This window comes from Oncorhynchus keta, chromosome 3, assembly GCF_023373465.1.
Source record: "Oncorhynchus keta strain PuntledgeMale-10-30-2019 chromosome 3, Oket_V2, whole genome shotgun sequence".
Lineage (NCBI taxonomy): Eukaryota > Metazoa > Chordata > Actinopteri > Salmoniformes > Salmonidae > Oncorhynchus > Oncorhynchus keta.
Genome location: NC_068423.1, coordinates 12481877 through 12504337, shown reverse-complemented (window position 1 = coordinate 12504337; position 22461 = coordinate 12481877). Strand labels below are relative to the sequence as shown.

Below are 22461 nucleotides of genomic sequence, written 5' to 3'. Positions count from 1 at the left end.
TTGTATGGTTATACTGAAGCTCCTCTGGTTTAGTGTTATTCTGATCCATCCATTGTTCTCTTTCCCTGGAAACGAGTCCTTTTGTGTCAGATAGAGTAATACCCTGTTGACAGTGACTATACTCTCCGCATAGGAGAACCCTTTGAATAACCCTTTTTGGTTCCAGGTAGAACCCTTGGGATTCCAGGTAGAACCCTTTTGGGGTTTCATGTAGAATCTGTTCCACAGCCATAAGGATTCTCCCTGGAACCAAAAAGGGATTCTCCAATGGGGACAGTCGAAAGAACTGTTTTGGAACCCTCTTTTCTAAGAGTGTGGTGTTGTTGGGTCATGCTCACTCATGCGTGTGTGCGTGCATGCGCTTCTGTGTCCGTATGTGCGTTTGAAGTACACGTACGTCCGTCTATGTGTCGTAAATAAACATTGATGTAATTGTGTTCCAGGTGGATTATGCCAAAGTGCTTCACTACGTGGGTGCAGGGGTGGCTTTTCCCACCAGTATCCTGTTTGTGTGTCTGCAGTCAGCCCTGACCTACCGGCTGGCGAAGACCCAGAGAGAATATAACGTGGGCCACCTTCGACTGGGGATGAGCTTGCTAGCCTTCATCGCCCTGGTCTTCAGTATCCTTTACACTGGTCGTCACTGTAAGAGAGAGAGAGTCAGAGAGACATGAAGGAAGTACGTATGTGTTACATGGCCCCCTGCTGGATAAAGGCATATTTTGCATACATGCTGTTGATATAAGTGTGTGTGTGTGTGTGTGTGTGTGTGTGTGCACGCAAAGTGTGTTTCCACATGCTATCTCTCAGTAGTCCCTCTGTCTAGATAGGTGCTGTTGTTCTCCTTAACCCTCTGTCCCTCCCAGGCGGTGTCTTCTTTGTCCAGGAGAGCTTTGCCCTGCAACACGCCTCCGCCATCTTTGAGTGGCTCTTCTGCATCATCATCATGCTCTTCTTTGGGACCTTTGCCTTTGAGTTTGGGGACATGTCCGGGGATACCCTTATGGTGCTGGCCAGAGGGGGTGTCCAGGGCTTTTCCAGCAGTGACCACAAGGCCGAGGAGGCAGGAGGGGCCAACCACCACTACCAACCAGATGGCATAGCAATGCTGTAGGCCTATCAAAGGCAGGCTTCTGTGCCCACTGACCAATCACAAACAGGGTTGGAGTGGGAAGAGTGGATCACTGACCAATCATAGACCACCAAAGGGCATGAGGACGACACACCCTCCAAATGGACCTGCTCTGTATTGCACATAGCTAAAGCACCCAAAGCTTTTCTAACCATTGACCAAAGACTAATATCATGTTATTGCCATATTTGCACTGCGTTGCAGTAGACAGTACAGGGTGGATTGCAAACATATGTTACAAGTGCCTTTTGGAAGGAACACAGGCAGTTGCACACACACACACACACACCTTCCCTGTCTTTTCCTTTCATCATTAGGTAATCACTCTTGATTACGAGAACTTGTTCGCTTGCCGTGTATCAGATCCAATGTCTTGATTGAGTGCCTGAAAAATCTTTAATGACTAAGCAGAATATGACTGGGTCAGTACCTGTGTTATTATGTTTGGCCATTCAGACACTGAACTCTGCATCGCATTGTTTCTACTCAGGAAAATCTGTTACATCACCAGCTGTTCAGTGCCTTTTAACAGGAAATTAAAGGGAAGTTAAAGTCAAACAAAAGAGGTTGTTTTCTGTGCTCAGAGATATTTGTTTTATATCAGACGTTTCATTGTTGTATTGTATGAAATATAAGCAAATAGGGTAAAGGGGAGGTTCTGTTCGGGTGTAGTGACCCTTGTTGTTTAATTTTGTGAGGGACTCTGCGAAAGGAGTCTGAAAACCTTTATTTGGTGTTGTGTGTTACGCATTGAAACCAGTAGAGGGCGCCCTGATCAATGGTTTTGTTGCAGTGTCATCCGATGCAGAGAAAGTGTTACAGTGAGAAAGAAAGCAAACCAGAGAAGTGAATCACTTTGAACGTGTATCCTTGTACCAAATTGATGACAAGAAGAAGAAATGTTAATACAAACATGTTATTTTATGTATGCTGTTCAATTCTTCAGGTATTAATGCAAATATAGACACAGTTTTTACTTGATCTAAATCTGTCTATTTATCGTCTAGAACCTGTTTTTTTTTATTATTATTTTTTTTATCTCTGAGCTGTCTTCCATCTAGTCATTGGTTCATGCCAATCGGATCAATTGCTGTTCAAGCAGGCAGAGATACAAAATGTATCACACCGGCTATGACAATTAGCGTTTTGAAAGTTCCATATCTTGAAAACTTGATTTCTGACATGCAAGGCATTTTGGGACTGTGTCAACAGTGGACTAATGAAACAAATACCAAGAGATAGTTTGAGTGGATTATTACTTTAAGGTGAGCATTATCAATGCACCAGCAAAGAATAAAACCCTTTTCTGAGAATGAACTCTTATAGAGACTGATGAAAAGACGTATACATTTCATGTTTTATTGTTCAAAACCCTATTTACATTTTCCTGTTATCTATTGACAAACTGTATATGAAGGATCTGAGTTCATCTGGTTTCCGAGCAGTTACAGTAATGCAAGAGAGATGGTTATGTAGATGACGAGGCAAGCGGGACAAGGTAACAGCACTGGCACAACATTCTCAGTAGTTTTTTTCTACATTGAACCGAAATGTGGCAACATACCATTTTACTCTAAAACCTTCACGCTCAGAAAAAGCTAGCCCTGCCTCTGGTAATATCTCTACAATAAAAGCGTTCTAACATAAAAGCATGTAGAAGTCGTGTATCTTTCAAAGAGATGTTGTGTATTTGTGCCTTGATTTGAACAAAGTTTCACAAAGCACTCAACTATACTATTGAACCTCTAATTGATCAACTTTACTTGAAAACCCTTCCCTGAATTTTTTTAGAAAAAGTTTTGATACAAGGAATTAAGAATGAACACCACTTCACATGTCAATCACAGCATGTCAAATAGAGTGTAGTTAACAGATGTTCTTTGATGGTATCAATTAGTATTAAAAGACCCAGTGCAGTCAAAATAGTTCTGTGTTTTGTATCATATTGTTGAAAATACAGTTACAATACTCTCTGCCAATAACAGTAATTTTTCAGGATGCATATCCTTTCCCATTAGGCCCTTCCAATTAGGTCCCTCACTCAGACCACTGTTTTTTTGCACAAAATATTTTTTTTTTAGCCATTTTAATTTTAACTACTATAGTAAGGTGTTTAATTGTTACCCACATTCTTTTTGATATTGAGATAATAATAAAAAACAGCTGCATTGGGCCTTAAAGTAACTGCCACGTAAAGTATGGATATTCTACCTTTAGATTTGGTCATTTGCTTAATAACAACAGGCGGATTTAGCGGTTACAACAGGACAAGTGGAGTTAACCCAATTTCTTTTTTATCCAGCTTAATGTTTTAGGCATTACTGAAAACGAACAAAAATTTAAACTGCACCAAAAAGGTGGTTGTGTTTGTGAGACAAGCCACATGTATGGGGGTGTGTAGTATATGTTAAAAACACTTTGAAAATGCCATACAGCCATCTCACATATCTGATCGAGGTCATAGCCTCCGCCCCTTATCTTATGACTGAGATGTTTGGGTTTTCAGTTTTCAGCCAAAGAGAGAGCGAGAGAGAGTACACTCCCCCTTACTCCAACCTTACCCACCCTCCCCTGTACCCCTAACAGCTGCCAGCATGGCTGTCGCGTACTGGTCAACATAGACAGCTGCCCATGTCACCGTTGCCCATTGCCTACTGCACCACACACTAGAAGTTGAGGTTCTTGGCCACCTCCCAGGGAAACTCCTTCCTGCCAAAGTGGCCGTAGCAGGCCGTCTTCTGATAGATGGGCCTTTTCAGGTCCAGGTCTCTGTGGACAAATATCCAGCAAGGTATTCCAGTCAAATCCCATTGCTGCCACTTAGTGTTGACGACAGGGAAAATGTACATACACACAAGCACACAAGACTAGAACAATACGATTTAGCATGTGACCTGATCAGGAAAAACTCTGGAACCTATTTGCTGCTTATAACTAAGACCCAGAATTTCTCATGGCCTGGTTGCGTGATCAGGAAAAACTTTATGTATGACTGAGGGGAAATTGACAAGAATATTGTCCCACCTGACAATGACCCCAGGCCGGAGGTCAAAGTTCTTGTTGACAATATGCAGCAGCTCCTTCTCACTCTTCTGGGAGGACCCATAGGTGAACAGGGAAATAGACAATGGTGCTGCCACTCCAATGGCATAGGACACCTGGATCACAAACACGCACAGGATATCAACTCCTCAGTTCCAATAGAAATGACTGGCATTGTTTACTTCAGTTCGGTTGACAGTGTCCAAAGGTTAGAGAAGTATACGGTTGAATCTCTCACCTGCACCAGCACCCTCCTGCACAGATTGGACTTGACCAGGGACTTGGCGACCCAGCGTGCGGCGTAGGCGGCAGACCGGTCCACCTTGGTGTAGTCCTTACCAGAGAAGGCCCCGCCACCGTGGGCACCCCAGCCACCATATGTGTCCACAATGATCTTTCTACCGGTTACCCCAGCATCACCCTTTCATAAACAGAGATGTATGAATGTTTGAAAGTGGACAAAGACTACAGGTTGTATACTTCACGCATATGAAATGATGAACTTGTCATCAATAAAATAAAATGATTAATTCAGATACTTTGCGTGTTGACAGGCTGTGGATTCTACACGGATCACCACCCAGACACTACAAAGACCCAACCATCCTTTGTAACTGAGCTGCTGGAGAGGAAGGAACTCTTACTGATAACTTGAAATGAACTGGAAGTAGATAAAGTAAGATCAAGAAGATCTCCTCAGTGGAGGGAGGAACAGCCACCTTGGCTTAAAGAGGTGAGGGGGCGGCAGGTAGCCTAGTGGTTGAGAGCGTTGGGCCAGTAACCGGACGGTCGCTGGCTCAAATCCCCGAGCTGACTAGGTGAAAAATCTGCCGATGTGCCCTTGAGCAAGGCATTTAACCCTAAATTGGATAAGAGCATCTGCTAAATAACTAAAATGTAAAAAAAAACCTATGTGGCCTCTAATAGCTCAACCGGGATTGTTAGAACCTAACAAATGGGACCATGATAATGGTTACCTGGGGCCCGCCAATCACAAAGCGTCCGCTGGGCTGCAGGTGATAGATGGTGTTGTCGTCCAGGTACCTGGCCGGCACAACGGCCTCGATGACCTTCTCCTTCAGTATCTCCTTCTGCTCTTCCAGGCTCACGTAGTCGTCGTGCTGCACTGAGATGACCACTGTGTGAACTCTACGAGGGATCACCGCCCCGTTCTCCTGGGTGTAGTGAACTGTCACCTAGAGAGAAGGGGCGTGAGGGGAGAGTTTTCCAGCCCAGCACTAACACACCTTTAAAATAATATCTAATCAAATGACTAATCTTCATTCTGAGCCATACTTACTTATATCAGGTGTTACTGTTGGGCTGGAACAAAAGCCTGAGAACTGCGATAAAATCATTGTGTTGGGGGATTTTAATATTCATGTTGACAAAGAATGTGACTACAAGGCCATTGAATTTATTAATATTTTGAGCTCTATGGACTTCATCCAACATGGTGCTGGGCCCACCCATAACCACAGCCATACTCTGGACCTGGTTATTACCAAGGGGCTTTCTACTGACATATCCTCTATTGTTGATGTTACTTTATCTGTATTTTTTACTACCTTGTTGCCCATAGCACAGGGTATTACTGAATGCATTATTAAGAAACATTATTTTACCTCTGAAGTTGCCAAAGATTTTATTGAGTGTATGAACAATACTCCTCCACCTATTCTGCCTTCCTCTTGTGATAACTTTAATAGCAAATTAAGGGCAAACATTGATGCCATAGTTCCAGTTAAGTTGAAAAAGGACACATCCAAACGCAGCCCCTCGGATGAGTGAGGAAACTAATCAATTAAAGAGAAATTACAGGAAGGCAGAGCGCAAGTGGAGAAATTCAAAGTTGCTTGTCCATTATGATACTCTGAGAGAGCAACTTGGCACATACAGTACCAGTCAAAGGTTTGGACACACCTATTCATTCAAGGGTTTTTCTTTATTTTTACTATTTTCTACATCGTATAATAATAGTGAAGACATCAAAACTATAAAATAACACATATGGAATCATTTAGCAACCAGAAAAGTGTTAAACAAATCAAAAAAGTAGCCACCCTTTGCCTTGATGACAGTGTTGCACACTCTTGGCATTCTCTCAACCAGCTTCATGAGATAGTCACCTGGAATGCATTCCAATTAACAGGTGTCCCTTGTTAAAAGTTCATTTGTGGAATTTATTTCCTTCTTAAAAGCATTTGAGCCAATCAGTTGTGTTGTGACCAGGTAGGGGTGGTATACAGAAGATAGCCCTATTTTGTAAAATACCAAGTCCGTATTATGGCAAGTACAGCTCAAGTAAGCAAAGAGAAACAACAGACCATCATTACCCTAAGACATGAAGGTCAGACAATACTGAAAATTTCAAGAACTTTGAAAACGCTTTGATGAAACTGCCTCTCACAAGGACCGCCACAGGAAAGGAAGACCCAGAGTTACCTCTGCACAGAGGATAAGTTCATTAGAGTTACCAGCCTCAGAAATTTCAGCCCAAATAAATGCTTTAGTGTTCAAGTAACAGACACATCTCAACATCAACTGTTCAGAGGAGACTGCGTGAATCAGGGCTTCATGGTCAAATTTATCAAGAAGGAGAGTGATGGAGCGCTGCATCAGATGACCTGGCCTCCACAATCACCCGACCTCAACCCAATTGAGATGGTTTGGGATGAGTTGGACCACAGAGTGAAGGAAAAGCATCCAACAAGTGCTCAGCATATGTGGGAACGCCAAGACTGTTGGAAAAGTATTCCAGCTGAAGCTGGTTGAGAAAATGCCAAGAGTGTGCAACTGTTGTTCTACGAAGCAAGTGACAAATAAAATTAGATTTGATAGATCTCCTGCGCCAAGATGAAATGTGCCACATTCACTTGTCGCCACTGAACCCCTGGAACTCCAAATAGCACCTTGAGAGAGTTCTCAGATTAAAAAAAAAAACACTTTAGAGCTGGAGCTTTTCCCAAGGGCCCCTGTGGGACAGATGGGAAGAGCGTAAAACAGACCACGGAAGAGTCCAGGCCTCGGAATCCATGTTCTCAATGTCATCATGGTCACGGTATAAACCAATATCTATGACTGGGTTCAGTGTAAACACAAGAATAGCTTCCAGTCCATTTGACTTTAAAGGCAATCACCATGACTTGTGAGGATGTGCACATGATTGTGTGTGTGTGTGTGTGTGTGTGTGTGTGTGTGTGTGTGTGTGTGTGTGTGTGTGTGTGTGTGTGTGTGTGTGTGTGTGTGTGTGTGTGTGTGTGTGTGTGTGTTGTGTTGTGTGTGTGTGTGTGTTTATTAAAGACTGGATATTGGAAAGCAAGGGACAGTGGGTCTCCAAAAAAGGTGAGCTCCTGTTGCTTTGAGAGGGTTCAATGGCCATTTATGAAAACACCTCACTGATGTATAATGGAATGATAACAAGGATCGGCTCCAGGCTCGTCAGTCAGAACATAACCAGGGATGGTCAAAAATGACAAAATACCGGAAAGATCAATGTATCATAATAAACTACAAAATACTTGTATTTTGAAATGCATTTAATTAAAATACATGTATTTGTATGTTAAAATACACAAATACATTTGCAATTAACCGGCCAGAACAGCAACAACCTTCTCAGTAATGTCTACTTAAACCTTTGACTTGCTATGACTGTGAAATGTTGTTGTTTATCTGCCTTAGTTGAATGCACCCACCGTAAGTTACTTGTACAGTGTAATAGTGTCTGCTAAATAACCTAAATGTATATGTGAAAATGAACATATCAACATGAACTGCAAAGCACACTGGGTACTATTATTGGCCTTATAATGTCATATCTAGATGGGATACAGTTTAACTTAATTATCCTAGCCTGCTACATTAATTATCCTAACCTGCTGCGTAAGTTCTCCTTAAACCTGGTACGAAAAGTCAGTTTCGCTGTATCCATTTTAGATTCTTTTTTTTGGGGGGGGTTCAGAGCTCATTCAAGTAATACACAGCATGCTTTGCAATTGTCCATTTTTACACACACATTTATATTTAGTTAATTTTGCAGATGGTCTTATCACACCATAGTGCTATCAAACTTCTGATAACAATCATGGGTGAAAGGGGGGCCACAAAATGGTGAACCTCTGAAAAAAACTGTATAGAAAAGTATTTCGTAAATACAAATTACAGCTCTCGAAAGTATCTTGTTACAAAAAACATTGGAGTGTAGTTCAGACCATGGTAATACATTTGGCAACATACTCAAAAGTTATTGAGATGCATATTTCAAATACATGGATCCGAAATACTGCCCATCTTTGAGCTTAACCATCATCATACCTGTGTCTTGGAGTCAGGGCGGAGCCAGGGGACAGTGCCGTTCCGCCTCAATTCAGCCATCTTGGCATTGAGTTTGTGGGCGAGGACGATGGTGAGAGGCATGCACTCCTCAGTCTCATCAGTGGCATAGCCAAACATCAGACCCTGCAAACCAAGCCCAGGCAGTTTAGAATGACATCACCTCACACACCTAACGCCTCAGACCCCAATTGTTGAAGGATCTGTTTAATCACCTGGTCTCCTGCTCCAATGTCACTCTCCATCCGGTCAATGTGAACTCCCTGGGCGATGTCAGGGGACTGCTGCTCCAGAGCCACCAGCACGTTACAGGTCTTATAATCAAAACCTGAGGGGAGTGAAACATGACATGCAATAACTGCCATGTGGGCCGGATTTAACTAACTTAATCTGGCCCTGCCTGGGTGGGGGGGTGGGTATGTTGTGCACACCTGGGCTATGACAACTCATGATGAAAAGAAAAGGGTAGTGGGAGAGCAATGTCATATATACTAGGGTAGAGGAAATTATTTATCCAAGTCCAATATTACCTTTATCTGAGTTGTCATAGCCGATTTGCCTGATGGTATCCCTCACAATCGTCTGGTAGTCCACGTTGGCCCGAGATGTAATCTCCCGCAGAGTAGCACCATGCCGGTCTTACACACAGTCTCTGTTCACAACACACAATGGGTAGAATGCTGACCATATGCCTGATGATCATACAACGAGTGTACAAAACATTAGGACACCTTTTTGCACCCCCTCTTTGTCCTCAGAACAGCCTCAGCATGGACTCTACAAGGTGTAGACGTTGACTCCAATGCTTCCCACAGTTGTGTCAAGTTGACTGGTTTCCATGTGTTTGATGCCATTCCATTAGCTCTGTTCCAGCCATTATTATGTGCCGTCCTCCCCTCAGCAGCTGCCACTGCTTGATACACACCAGAAGCCGTTGAGCCTGAAAAGCCCACCAGCGTTGCAATTCTTGACAGAAACCGGTACGCCTGACACCTACTACCATACCCCATTCAAAGGCACTTAAACCTTGTCTTGCCCATTCACCCCCTGAATGGCACACATACACAATCCATGTCTCTACTGTCTTAAGGCTTAAAAATCATTATTTAACCTGTCTCCTCCCCATCATCTACACGGATTGAAGTGGATTTAACAGGTGACATCAATAAGGGATTATAGCTTTCACCTGGATTCACCTGGTCAGTCTATGTCATGTTCATAATGTTTTGTACACTCAGTGTACATTTTACTGAAAAAAGTATAACATTTTGAGAAAGACGGTCCGTCGTTTCAGTAAATAATCCATGCCCAGGCCAAAGACTGAAGAACTTCAACAGCATCTGGGTCTATATGAATCAAGCGTCTCAAAATAGGAGCGCTCATATTCATTGTGAACTATAAGCCAAAGGTGATCCTAGATCAGCACTCCTCCCACTCTGAGACGCTCAATACAGGTGTAGGATCTTAATTTGAGCAGGTTTGCTACAGCAGGAAAATAATCCTGCACCAACAGGAAATGTGACTTATTGTGTGGATTATAATGATAATTTTTGTAGAGGGTTGATACATTTTTTAAATTCTGAAAAGTGGGAATTATAAACTTCAGAAGCCTTCTTAAACCTCAAATACACTACATGTGTTAAATGTTCTGCATTGCAGGAAAGGTTCTCCTGCAAAAAGGTGATCAAGTTCTACATCGGTACATTCCTGATCAAAGGCTGAGAAGTTTGTCCTCTGCTGCTATATAGAGGTGAGATGTTCTCCTCAACTCACCACAGGCCACCTTGGCATCTGGATCCTGCTTCAGGTGAGCATCCAGCACAGCGTCACTGATCTGGTCACATATCTTATCTGGAAAAATAATGTTGTAACGTCATTCATTTGTCAATGTCAACAATGTAGCCTTGACCCTGCTTGCATAATTGTTTGGTAGTGCAACGGGATGTAGATTATTAATAAATCCGGGAGTGTATTTGGGGGATTAGCCTGATAGGAAGTCAAACCTGGGTAACTGTGGCTGAGAGGTCCAAAACTCTTGATCAGGTTGCTACTGTAGGTGTTGTACAGAAAGTATTCATACCCCTTGATTTACAATGCATTCGGAAAGTATTCAGACCCCTTCCCTTTTTCCACATTTTGTTACGTTACAAACTTATTCTAAAATAGATTTTTTTTAAAGAATAATCATCAATCTACACACAATACCCCGTAATGACAAAGCAAGAAAAAATGTTGTTTTTTTTTGTTGCAAATTTATTAAAAATAAAAAACAAAAATACCTTATTTTCAGAAGAACTCAGACCCTTTGCTATGAGAGTCAAAATTGAGCTCAGGTGCATCCTGTTTCCATTGATCATCCTTGATGTTTCTACAACTTGATTAGAGTCCACCTGTGGTCAATTAAATTGATGGGACATGATTTGGAAAGGCACACACCTGTCTATATAAGGTCCCACAGTTGACAGTGCATTTCAGAGCAAAAACCAATCCATGAGGTCGAAGGAATTGTCCATCTCTGCAGCACTCCAATCAGGCCTTCGTGGTAGAGTGGCCAGACGGAAGACACTTGTCAGTAAAAGGCACATAACAGCCCGCTTGGTTTGCCAAAAGGCACCTAAAGGACTCTCAGACCATGAGAAACAAGATTCTCTGGTCTGATGAAACCAAGATTGAACTCTTTGGCCTGAATGCCAAGCATCACGTCTGGAGGAAACCTGGCACCATCCCTACGGTAAAGAATTGTGGTGGCAGCATCATGCTGTGGGGATGTTTTTCAGCGGCAGGGACTGGGAGACTAGTCAGGATCGAGGGAAAGATAAACAGGACCCCATTAACATCGACGGGGATGTAGTGGAGCGGGTCGAGAGTGTCAAGTTCCTTAGTGTCCACATCACCAACAAACTATTATAGTCCAAACACACAAAGACAGTCGTGAAGAGGGCACAACAAAACCTATTCCCCCTCAGGAGACTGAAAAGATTTGGCATGGGCACACAGATCCTCAAAATGTTCTACAGCTGCACCATCGAGAGCATCCTGACCAGTTGCATCACCACCTGGTATGGCAACTGCTCGGCAGCTGACCGTAAGGCGCTACAGAGGGTAGTGCGTATGGCCCAGTACATCACTGGGGCCAAGCTTCCTGCCATCCAGGATCTATATAAAAGCCGGTGTCAGAGGAAAGCCCATAAAATTGTCAAAGAGTCATAGACCCAAGTCATAGACTGCTGAACAATTAATCCTTTGTACACTGCTGCTACTCGCTGTTTATTATCTATGCATAGTCACTTCACCACCACCTACATGTACAAATGACCTCAACTAACCTTTGCCCCCACACACATGGAATAAACAAGCGCACAGTCAATAACACAATAGATGAGGTAGGTAGATTGGGTGTGTAACGGCAGGTTTCCTCTTCGTCTGAAAAGGAGTAAGGATCGGACCAAGATGCAGCGTAGTAAGTGTTCATGACGATATATTAAAAACGAACTGAACACTGAAATACAAAACAATAAACGATGTGATGAAAACCGAAACAGTACCGTGTGGCGACTCACACGGAAACAAACACCCCCAAACCAACAGTGAAACCCAGGCTACCTCAGTATGATTCTCAATCAGAGACAACTAACGACACCTGCCTCTGATTGAGAACCATACTAGGCCGAAACAGAAACCAAACATAGAAAAACAAACATAGACTGCCCACCTCAACTCATGCCCTGACCATACTAAATAAAGACAAAACAAAGGAAATAAAGGTCAGAACGTGACAGGGTGGTTATTTAAAGATGGGCTATGTACAGCTGCAGCGATCGGTTAGCTGCTCAGATAGCTGATGTTTAAAGTTAGTGAGGGAAATATAAGTCTCCAGCTTCAGCGATATTTGCAATTCGTTACAGTCTTTGGCAGCAGAGAACTGGAAGGAAAGGCGGCCAAACTAAGTATTGGCTTTGGGGATGACCAATGAGATATACCAGCTGTAGAGCGTACTACGGGCGGGTGTTGCTATCGTGACCAGTGAGCTGAGATAAGGCGGAGCTTTACCTAGCATAGATATATAGATGACCTGGAGCCAGTGGGTCTGGCGACGAATATGTAGCGAGGACCAGCCGTTTAGAGCATACAGGTCGCAGTGGTGGGTGGTATAAGGGGCTTTGGTGACAAAACAGATGGCACTGTGATAGACTGCATCCAGTTTGTTGAGTAGAGTTTTGGAAGCTATTTTGTAAATGACATCGCTGAAGTCGAGGATCGGTAGGAGAGTCCGTTTTACGAAGGTATGTTTAGAGGCGTGAGTGAAGGAGGCTTTGTTGCGAAATAGGAAGCCAATTTTAGATTTAATTTTGGATTGGAGATGTTTAATATGAGTCTGGAAGGAGAGTGTAGCCAGACACCTAGGTATTTGTAGTTGTCCACATATTCTAATTCAGTACCGTATAGAGTAGTGATGCTAGTCGGGTGGGCAGGTGCGGGCAGCGAACGGTTCAAAAGCATGCATTTAGTTTTACTAGCGTTTAAGAGCAGTTGGAGGCCAAGGGAGGAGTGTTGTATGGCATTGAAGCTTGTTTGGAGGTTAGTTAACACAGTGTCCAAAGAAGGGCCAGATGTATACAGAATGGTGACGTCTGCATAGAGGTGGATCAGGGAATCACCCACAGCAAGAGCTACATCGTTGATATATACAAAGAAAAGAGTCGGCCCGAGAATTGAACCCTGTGGTACCCCCATAGAGACTGCCAGAGGTCCGGACAACAAGCCCTCCGATTTGACACACTGAACTCTGTCTGAGAAGTAGTTGGTGAACCAGGCGAGACAGTCATTTGAGAAACCAAGGCTGCTGAGTCTGCCGATAAGAATACCGTGATTGACAGAGTCTAAAGCCTTGGCCAGGTCGATGAAGACAGCTGCACAGTACTGTCTTTTATCAATGGTGGTTATGATATCGTTTAGTACCTTGAGCGTGGCTGAGGTGCACCCGTGACCAGCTCGAAAACCGGATTGCACAGCGGAGAAGGTATGGTGGGATTCGAAATGGTCAGTTATCTGTTTATTAACTTGGCTTTCGAAGACTTTTGAAAGGCAGGGCAGGATGGATATAGGTCTATAACAGTTTGGGTCTAGAGTGTCACCCCCTTATAAGATGGAGATGACCGCGGCAGAGAGGTTGAACAGACTGGTAATAGGGGTTGCAACAATGGTGGCGGATAATTTTAGAAAGAGAGGATCCAGATTGTCTAGCCCAGCTGATTTGTACGGGTCCAGGTTTTGCAGCTCTTTCAGAACATCTGCTATCTGGATTTGGGGGAAGGAGAAGCTGGGGAGGCTTGAGCAAGTAGCTGAGGGGGTTGCGGAGCTGTTGGCCTGTGTTGGGGTAGCCAGGAGGAAAGCATGGCCAGCCGTAAAGAAATGTTTATTGAAATTCTCGATTATTGTGGATTTATCAGTGGTAACAGTGTTACCTAGCCTCAGTGCAGTGGGCAGCTGGGAGGAGGTGATCTTATTCTTCATGGACTTTACAGTGTCCCAAAACATTTTGGAGTTAGAGCTACAGGATGCAAATTTCGGTTTGAAAAAGCTAGCCTTTGCTTTCCTGACTGACTGCGTGTATTGGTTCCTGACTTCCTGAAAAGTTGCATATCGCGGGGACTATTCGATGCTAGTGCAGTCCGCCATAGGATGTTTTTGTGCTGGTCGAGGGCAGTCAGGTCTGGAGTGAACCAAGGGCTATATCTGTTCTTAGTTCTACATTTTTTGAAAGGAGCATGCTTATTTTAGATGGTGAGGAAAGCACTTTTAAAGAACGACCAGGCATCCTCTACTGACGGGATGAGGTCAATATCCTTCCAGGATACCCGGGCCAGGTCGATTAGAAAAGCCTGCTCGAAGAAGTGTTTTAGGGAGCGTTTGACTGTGAGGAGGGGTGGTCATTTGACCGCGGACCCATAGCGGATGCAGGCAATGAGGCAGTGATCGCTGAGATCCTGGTTGAGGTGTATTTGGAGGGCAAGTTGGTCAGGATAATATCTATGAGGGTGCCCATGTTTACCGATTTAGGGTTGTACCTGGTGGGTTCCTTGATAATTTGTGTAAGATTGAGGGCATCTAGCTTAGATTGTAGGACTGCCGGGGTGTTAAGCATATCCCAGTTTAGGTCACCTAACAGAACATATGGTGTCCAGGGCACAGCTGGGAGCTGAGGGGGGTCTATAACAGGCGGCAACAGTGAGAGACTTATTTCTGGAGAGATTCATTTTTAAAATTAGAAGCTCGAACTGTTTGGGCATAGACCTGGAAAGTATGACAGAACTTTGCAGGCTATCTCTGGAGTAGATTGCAACTCCTCCCCCTTTGGCAGTTCTATCTTGACGGAAAATGTTGTAGTTCGGTATGGAAATCTCCGAATTTTGGGGGGTTTCCTAAGCCAGGATTCATACACGGCAAGGACATCAGGGTTGGCGGAGTGTGCTAAAGCAGTGAGTAAAACAAACTTAGTGAGGAGGTTTCTGATGTTAACATGCATGAAACCAAGGCTTTTCGGTTACAGAAGTCAAGAAATGAGAGTGCCTGGGGACACGCAGAGCCTGGGTTAACCTCCACATCATCCGAGGAACAGAGGAGGAGTAGGATGGTACGGCTAAAGGCTGTCAAAACTGGTCATCTTGTGCATTGGGGACATAGAATAAAAGGAGCAGGTTTCTGGGCGTGGTAAAATAGATTCAGAGCATAATGTACAGACAGGGGTATGGTGGGGTGCGGGTACAGTGGAGGTAAACCCAGGCACCGAGTGATGATAAGAGAGGTTGCATCTCTGGACGGGCTAGTTATGCTGGGTGAGGTCACCGCATGTGTGGGAGGTGGGACAAAGAAGGTATCTGAGGCATGTTGAGTGGGACAAGTAGCTCCACAGTAAACTAAAAACAATGATAACTATCCTAAACAACAGTGTATAAGGAATATTGACATTTGTGAGAGACATAAAGCAAGGCATAAAGCAATCACAAGTGTTGATTGGCAGAGCTAGCTAAGACAACAACGGGTAAGACAACAACAGCTAATCAGCTAAGACAACAACAGGTAAAATGGTGATGAATGGGCAGAGAGGATCGGTTAACTACACACAGGGCCTGAGTTCAAGGCTGGGGCCGACATATAAACAAAAATAAACAAAATGGAGTACCGTGATTAATGAACAGTCCAGCAGGCATCAGCTATGTAGCCAAGTGATCATAGGGTCTAGTGAACAGCAGTAGATGGAACAGGGAAGCTGCGGGGTAGTCATTACTACGCTAGCACGCAGGAGACACAGCGTTTAAAGTTAGCAGACCGGGGTAAGTAGAAGCGTCTGCTCCGACGTCCGGGAAAGGCAGGTTGAGTTACGTTGGCGGACCAGAAGTGGTGGTACGGCGGGGCGCCGTATCGACAAAGGGTCTTGGCCAGATGGCGAAAGAGGTATTGTAGTTGTACTTCATGTAAAGTAGATATTTCTGAATTTCATTTTCAATACATTTGCAAAAATGTCTAAAAACATGAAAGACTTGAAGATTGCTGTTAACCGTCACTCCCCATCTAATTTAACAGAGCTTGAGAATATCTGATAGGAAGAATGGGAAAAAATCCCCAAATGCAGATGTGCAAAGCTGATACAGACATACCCAAGATTATTCAAAGCTGTAATCACCACCGAAGGTGCATCTACCATGTATTGACTCAGGGGTGTGAATACTTATGCTACCTGACCAAGCAAAAAGGCAGTACCTGCTCATTGCATGGAACTGAGAAAAATGGCTTTTATTTACCTTAGTCTCACAGTAACTTTATTCAGTTACTTCTAACATGACCCCCATGTTCTCCAAAACACAATACAATAGAGGTAGGATACGTGTCTAAATGATTAAGCATGTAGCAAAAATGACATTAACTAATTTTCGAACAAATGAGCAGTTAGTGTCTTTTTGCTTGGTTGGGAGTATGTAAATGTAATATTTCTCTTTTCGATTTTCAATAGATTTGCAAAAAAAAATCTAAAAACATATTTTCACTTTGTCATTATGGGGTGTAGATGGGTAAGAAAAAAATCTGTAATAAATGTTGAATTCAGGCTGTAACACAACAGAATGTGGAATAAGTCAATGGGCATGAATACTTTCTGAAGACACTGTAACTGACCAGAATGAGCCTCCTGAAGTTGATGAGGTAGTTTCCTGGCTTGACCTTTTGCTGCACATGGCAGAAGCCAAGTCAAGACCTAGATTATATTTCACCCTTCCGTCAGAGTACTACTCTTGGTTGGCTCATATTAGGTGCTCCAACCCTCGGAATAGCTTTAGTTCTGTTAATGCATACCTCTGTAGCGTGCTTTCCTCCCCACCGGCAGTCAATATACACCACCATATATGTGCATATATCAACTTATTATGTAAACTTCACAAGGAGGTTGAGTGTTCAAACTATTTCATATTCACAATAATTTGTGTTATATTCTTTGATTGATGTTGATATGCCTTCATTTAAAGAGATATGAGATATTCAGTCTTCACCCATTTACACTGAACAAAAATATAAACGCAACAAGTAGTGTTAGCTCCATGATTCCTGAGCTGAAATAAAAAAATCCCAGAAATCATCCATACGCACAAAAAGCTGATTTCTCTCAAATATTGTGCACACATTTGCACCTTGTCCTGGGGACAATAAAAGGCCTCTCTAAAAATGTGCAGTTTTGTCACACAACACAATGCCACAGATGTCTTTAAGTTTTGAGGGAGCGTGCAATTGGCATGCTGACTGCAGGAATGTCCACCATAGCTGTTGCCAAATAATTTAATGTTCATTTCTCTACCAAAAGCCGCCTCCAACATCCTTTTAGAGAATCTGTTAGTACCTCCAACCGGCCTCACAACCGCAGGCCACGTGTATAGCATCGTGTGAGCGAGCAGTTTGCTGACGTTGTGAACAGTGTCCCATGGTGGCGGTGAGGTTATGGAATGGGCAGGCATAAACTAGGGACAATGAACACAATTGCATTTTAATGATGGCAATTTTAATGCACAGAGATACCGTGACGAGATCCAGAGGGGCATTGTCGTGCCAATGCTCTGCCGCCATCACCTCATGTTTCAGCATGATAATGCACAGCCCCATGTTGAAAGGATCTGTACACAATGCCTGGAAGCTGAAAATATCCCAATGCTTCCATGGCCTGCACACTCACCACTTGAGCATGTTTGGGATGCTCTGGATTGACGTGAATGGTAGCGTGTTCCAGTTCCCGCCAATATCCAGCAACTTCGCACAGCCATTGAAAAGGAGTGGGATAACATTCCACAGGCCACATTCAACAGCCTGTTCAACTCTACTTGAATGCAACGTCGCCCTGCATGAGGCAAATGGTGGTCACAGTAGATAGTGACTTGTTTTCTGATCCACGCGCCTACCTTTTTTTTTAAAGGTATCTGTGACCAACAGATATATCAAAACATGCAGATCAAAACATGTATTAACCATGTAATGAGTGGAGTGTTTTTAACGTGAGACAACATGAGAGCATACCATAATTAGTGAGGGAAAGTGTGATACAGTAATTGATATGTGAGCAGATCAAGTTGTCTCTGAACACATTGTGACATTAAATGCAGAGAAGGTACTTGGCCATCATGAGGCAGGTGTTAGGGCATATGTTGCCTAAGTTGCATGCCACTGCTCCGGGTGTATGTGTAATTATGTGTGGAGCACAGGAGGTTGGTGGTTTCTATGTGTTTGATGCCATTCCATTCCATCCGTTCTAGACATTATTATGAGCCATCCTTCCCTCAGCAGCCTCCTCTAGTTTGGAGTATACATCATACTATATTGAAGGGAGCAAGAAAGAGAGAGAGGGTGCTTTGGCAAGTATGTATCAATATTTATATTCATAATTACACATTCAGAGTAGCGGTTAGTACTGTAAGTACTGTCAGGAATATAGTAGGCCTACTGTATGTCAACAGAGGTGAAAGTATAATATACCACCGTCCCCTTCCATTTGCTTGACCCGTCCTACTGGAGTAACTGGGGAGTAACAGCAACACATGCATCCATAAATTGTTAATGGTATGTCTCTACAGCACCTCTGTAGCATGCTCCCAGTTTGATTGAATTGTGCAGGCATCCAATTCTACTGCCAACTTCTGTACTTTCTCAATATGTTTTCTCTCAATTTACATGGTGCAAACTCTTAGTGAATCCGCTCCTTTGTGTCTCCTCCTTCCGCTTCTTCCTGCATGGCATAAGCAACCATTCAAATACAAGTACAACTAATTCATAAAACCCATTGGTGTCAGTGGTGGGATCTCGAAGAAGAAAACAAACTTTCTATTGATGCAGTGCATGACACTCTATGGTTCTGTTCTGTTTCATGGGGACCATGCAAAGGCATAGTGGTGTTATGGTATCCAGACTAGAGCTGTCTACTCACCTGGGTGTCCTTCTCCCACAGACTCAGAGGTAAACATGAATGACCCATAGTGCTCAGCGTCATACAATCCGTCCACTGGCCCGTTCATTGTGATCTGAGCAGCTCAACGATGCAGAGGAAGTTAGAGTAGGCTAAAAAGCCTAAATAGAGAGATAACTATAGTAAATGACGGGTTGAGCAGAGAGGCTGCTGTACCAGCTACTGCGTCCTTCTACGCAAGAGGCTAAGAGAGAAAGAGGGAGGAGAGAGGGAATGTGGGAGACTTTACTGGAGCCACAACTTTCCTCTATATAAGGCAAGGACAACATACACACTCATGCACACACACTCATACACTCTCCGTGAAAGGGGGTGGGGGTCATGTGAACCAGTGGGTTAGACCATTCAGAAGAGGGAAAGAGGGAGAGAGGGATTACAATTTCCAGGATAAACTTGTTTTTAACTCCTCGTGTGCTGAGCAGCGGACCCTTCCATTCAACCACTGTCTTACTTGAGGTTTATTCAATGAATGCCCTGTTCATAGAAAGTCACCACATGGAGTGGTGTATTATATTACTGTGAAAAATGTATATTAATTTCATGGAGTGGCTTCTCCTGTCTTTCCCCCCTATTCTCTCTCTTTTTGTCACAAGGGGCCCCTCACTTTCCTGGCGGGATCACTGGGCCTGTGTACACAGAGTCAGACCCGGTAGAGTTATAAGCCCAGCCCTGGCAGTAGCTGCTGGAATCCATGCTTCTAATGAAGACATGCCTGATTGAAACTAGGCACTATACAGCATGATGCAATGCATTCAGTTGAGAATTAAATGATGAACCATCAAATTATTTACATGTATTTTTTTAGAATGGACAAGAAGTGTTAAGGATAAAGCATTGCTTGTTTCTTAAAAAATTAAACATATGTTTGAGTTTCATGTTTGAGCTGATTTTCTTGTCAACCCATCTGCTACAAGACATCCCTGACCCTGGCCCCATACTGTAATGACAACAGAGTGGGGTCAGTGTTCAGACAGAGGTCAAACCAAAGAATAAATACTCTCGCTCTTGGTGTACATAATTAGATTGTCTGACAAGTTATCCAACAGCCCAATTAAAGTGGGATTTGATTTTCCACTACACCGTGGACCTAAATGGTATCGGCCAATATGAATATTTGCACCTCCAAGAGCTTCCAAAGTGTGAAAAGTAAGAAATACTTTAACATGAGCTTCTCAAATATGAACTGTCCCATGATATCCATCCTGCATGGAGTACACTAGAAATATAGTAATGGATGCAACAGTCTAAATGAAGTGGTATTGTAATATTAATAAAGTGTCCAATAGCCTACAATTTCCCATTACTAATGCTAACCTTTCCAATTCAAATGTCCTCATCCAGACGTGCTCTTTGGTATGTGGTGGTGCTTGGGGATCTGGGTCAGGTGTTGGTGAGATGATTGCTGGTGTGACCGCTAAGCAGCGGCAGCGTGCATAGGGCTGAGATCCCCTTTCCTCCTCAGCTATTATGGGGAATGTGGCAGCTGCCTGCAGGGTGTGTTGGTTGGATCCCGCTGTACCTCACCGATGTGTGTGACCCTGACTATCTCTGATTACATGAACCCTAAACCCGAAAATATGTCACAACCAAAACGAGAGCATTGGATTACTGATAAACATCACAAACCGTATCTCTGCTGAGTGCAGTGAAAAAGAGTGTGTTTGTGTGTTTCAAACTTAATGCAGATGAGCAACTGAAACCTCGTAGCAACCCAAATCACTGACTCCCAGATCTTATTAAATTACTAATTACTAATAATTATATGGATTCCCTGTCCTAACGTAATGTACAGCTGTATGGTCATAGATGAATAGGTAAATACTGTAGCATGCACCCTAACTACATATAGAACAAAAGGTATAAGATACCTAGCAAACCTTTTTCTATTTCAATTAGTAATGGAATTATTTAGCTCACACAGGCCTATAAAACCATTACTGAAGTGTAAATGGGTTGAAATACAGGCTTAATATGTGGTATACCTTGTAATTGGTGACATTATGTAATTTCAATGAAATTATAGTCTTTATATTTTTTTTTATTAAATAAAATGCACGTGGTACATCTTTGCATGCTCTACTTCTTACTACAAAACGGAACCTTCTCAACAAACTTGGAGGAAATATGTGTGAAGTAGCACCGTTACCATGGAGATAAAATACATATCCGGACGCTCTAAAACGAAAAAGACAGGTGGGTCTGGTTTCAAAACAATTCTATTTGGAGTCAGTTTATCCTATTATAAAATAGTAACATTAAAGTAACAATGCTCTTTTGTGTCGACACATTTTGTTTACAAAGTATTTACAGTCAAATAGGAACGTTTTACACTGAAAACCTTGTTTTATTTTTCATAGGTTCGATAGCTAGCTTAACGACGCAACAATAACGCCTGAGCTAAAGGTAAACAATTAAGTAGAACATATTTTGTACCCCTGTTGTCTTAGCTGACATTTGTAGCTACTGTGTTCATACATTATGGCATTTTCTTGCATACAGGAAAATGGACTCAGAATACTTGAAAAGGGGTATGGGAAAATGTCTCATAGAAGGATTAGCCGAGGTGGCCGAGCTTCGCCCCATGGACCCGATCGAATTTCTTGCACAGTGGATTTACAAGTATAAAGAAAACATGGACAATGAGGAGAGAGTGAGTAATGTTCAGACTATTGCAGCCTATATCCAAATGTTGTCTAGGCATTCTCATTCAGACGAGCTCTTTGGTATGTGTTGGTGCATTAGTTTATTTAGTAAATATTTTTCTTAACTCTTATTTGTCTTGAAACTGCATTGTTGGTTACCTGTTGTATTCGGCACATGTGACAAATGGATTTTATTAACTATGTCAACGCATACTTTTCTGAGACTATACTGTCATCCAATGTTGCAAGATAACAGGACTATAAAAACACTTGAATATACAATCATTAAGCTAGTATTGTGATAGTATTGGAATATCTCTGATCATTGCAGAAAAAGGCCCTCCAGCAGCAACTGGAGCAGGAGCAGCAGAAAGCCATAGATGAGGCAGTGCACATGAGGCAGATGAAGGAGGAAGAATATAACATCACAGGGGAAGTCCCAGAAGATCCCAAAGAAACAAAAGTGTGTGTGTGTGTGTGTGTGTGCACAGCCGGCCCGTTCATTAGGCAGGATTAGGCGGCAGATTGACGAGGGCGGCATTTTCTGAGCTAAACTGACCAAGACGCACCTCCACGTAAAACCATAAAACCTCACATAATTCTGCCCAAAGACAATGACAATTTCTCAAAACCAGTGGCATATGGGCTGGAGATAAAATGTATGACAATGTAATGAGAATGACACTTTTTACATCATGCAGGTTTCTCCGATCAAATAGCCAACCTAAATGACGATAAATCAAATAAAAAATGTGCTGTCATGTTAACAAACATCATATCCTAAAAACAGGACAGGTCAAAGTTAAATGGAC

General features: G+C 42.9%; 2 protein-coding genes and 1 pseudogene across 9 annotated transcripts in view; 2 read left to right on the top strand and 1 right to left on the bottom strand.

Annotated features, from left to right (window-relative positions):
- LOC118366516 (transmembrane protein 150A-like) overlaps window positions 1-2449 on the top strand; it is a 35115-nt gene extending 32666 nt beyond the window's left edge. For all 4 annotated transcript variants that reach the window (XM_035749144.2, XM_052489637.1, XM_035749149.2 and 1 more), the window contains 2 exons: window positions 444-621; window positions 867-2449. In XM_035749144.2, coding sequence (XP_035605037.1) covers window positions 444-621; window positions 867-1114 — 426 coding nt within the window. In that variant the 3' untranslated portion in view covers window positions 1115-2449. The remainder of the gene's footprint in view (window positions 1-443; window positions 622-866) is intronic.
- An 18-nt stretch (window positions 2450-2467) lies between these two features.
- LOC118366496 (S-adenosylmethionine synthase-like) lies at window positions 2468-19267 on the bottom strand (annotated as a pseudogene).
- The window catches only part of dydc2 (DPY30 domain containing 2), a 20702-nt gene continuing 13131 nt past the window's right edge, over window positions 14891-22461 (top strand). For 2 of the 5 annotated variants that reach the window (XM_052489630.1, XM_052489624.1), the window contains exons 1-4: window positions 21150-21200; window positions 21365-21410; window positions 21507-21657; window positions 21981-22112. In XM_052489630.1, coding sequence (XP_052345590.1) covers window positions 21511-21657; window positions 21981-22112 — 279 coding nt within the window. In that variant the 5' untranslated portion in view covers window positions 21150-21200; window positions 21365-21410; window positions 21507-21510. Of the gene's footprint in view, window positions 14989-21126; window positions 21201-21364; window positions 21411-21506; window positions 21658-21980; window positions 22113-22461 lie in introns of those variants that run through there. The other 3 variants (XM_052489622.1, XM_035749129.2, XM_052489626.1) reach the window with 3 other exon arrangements.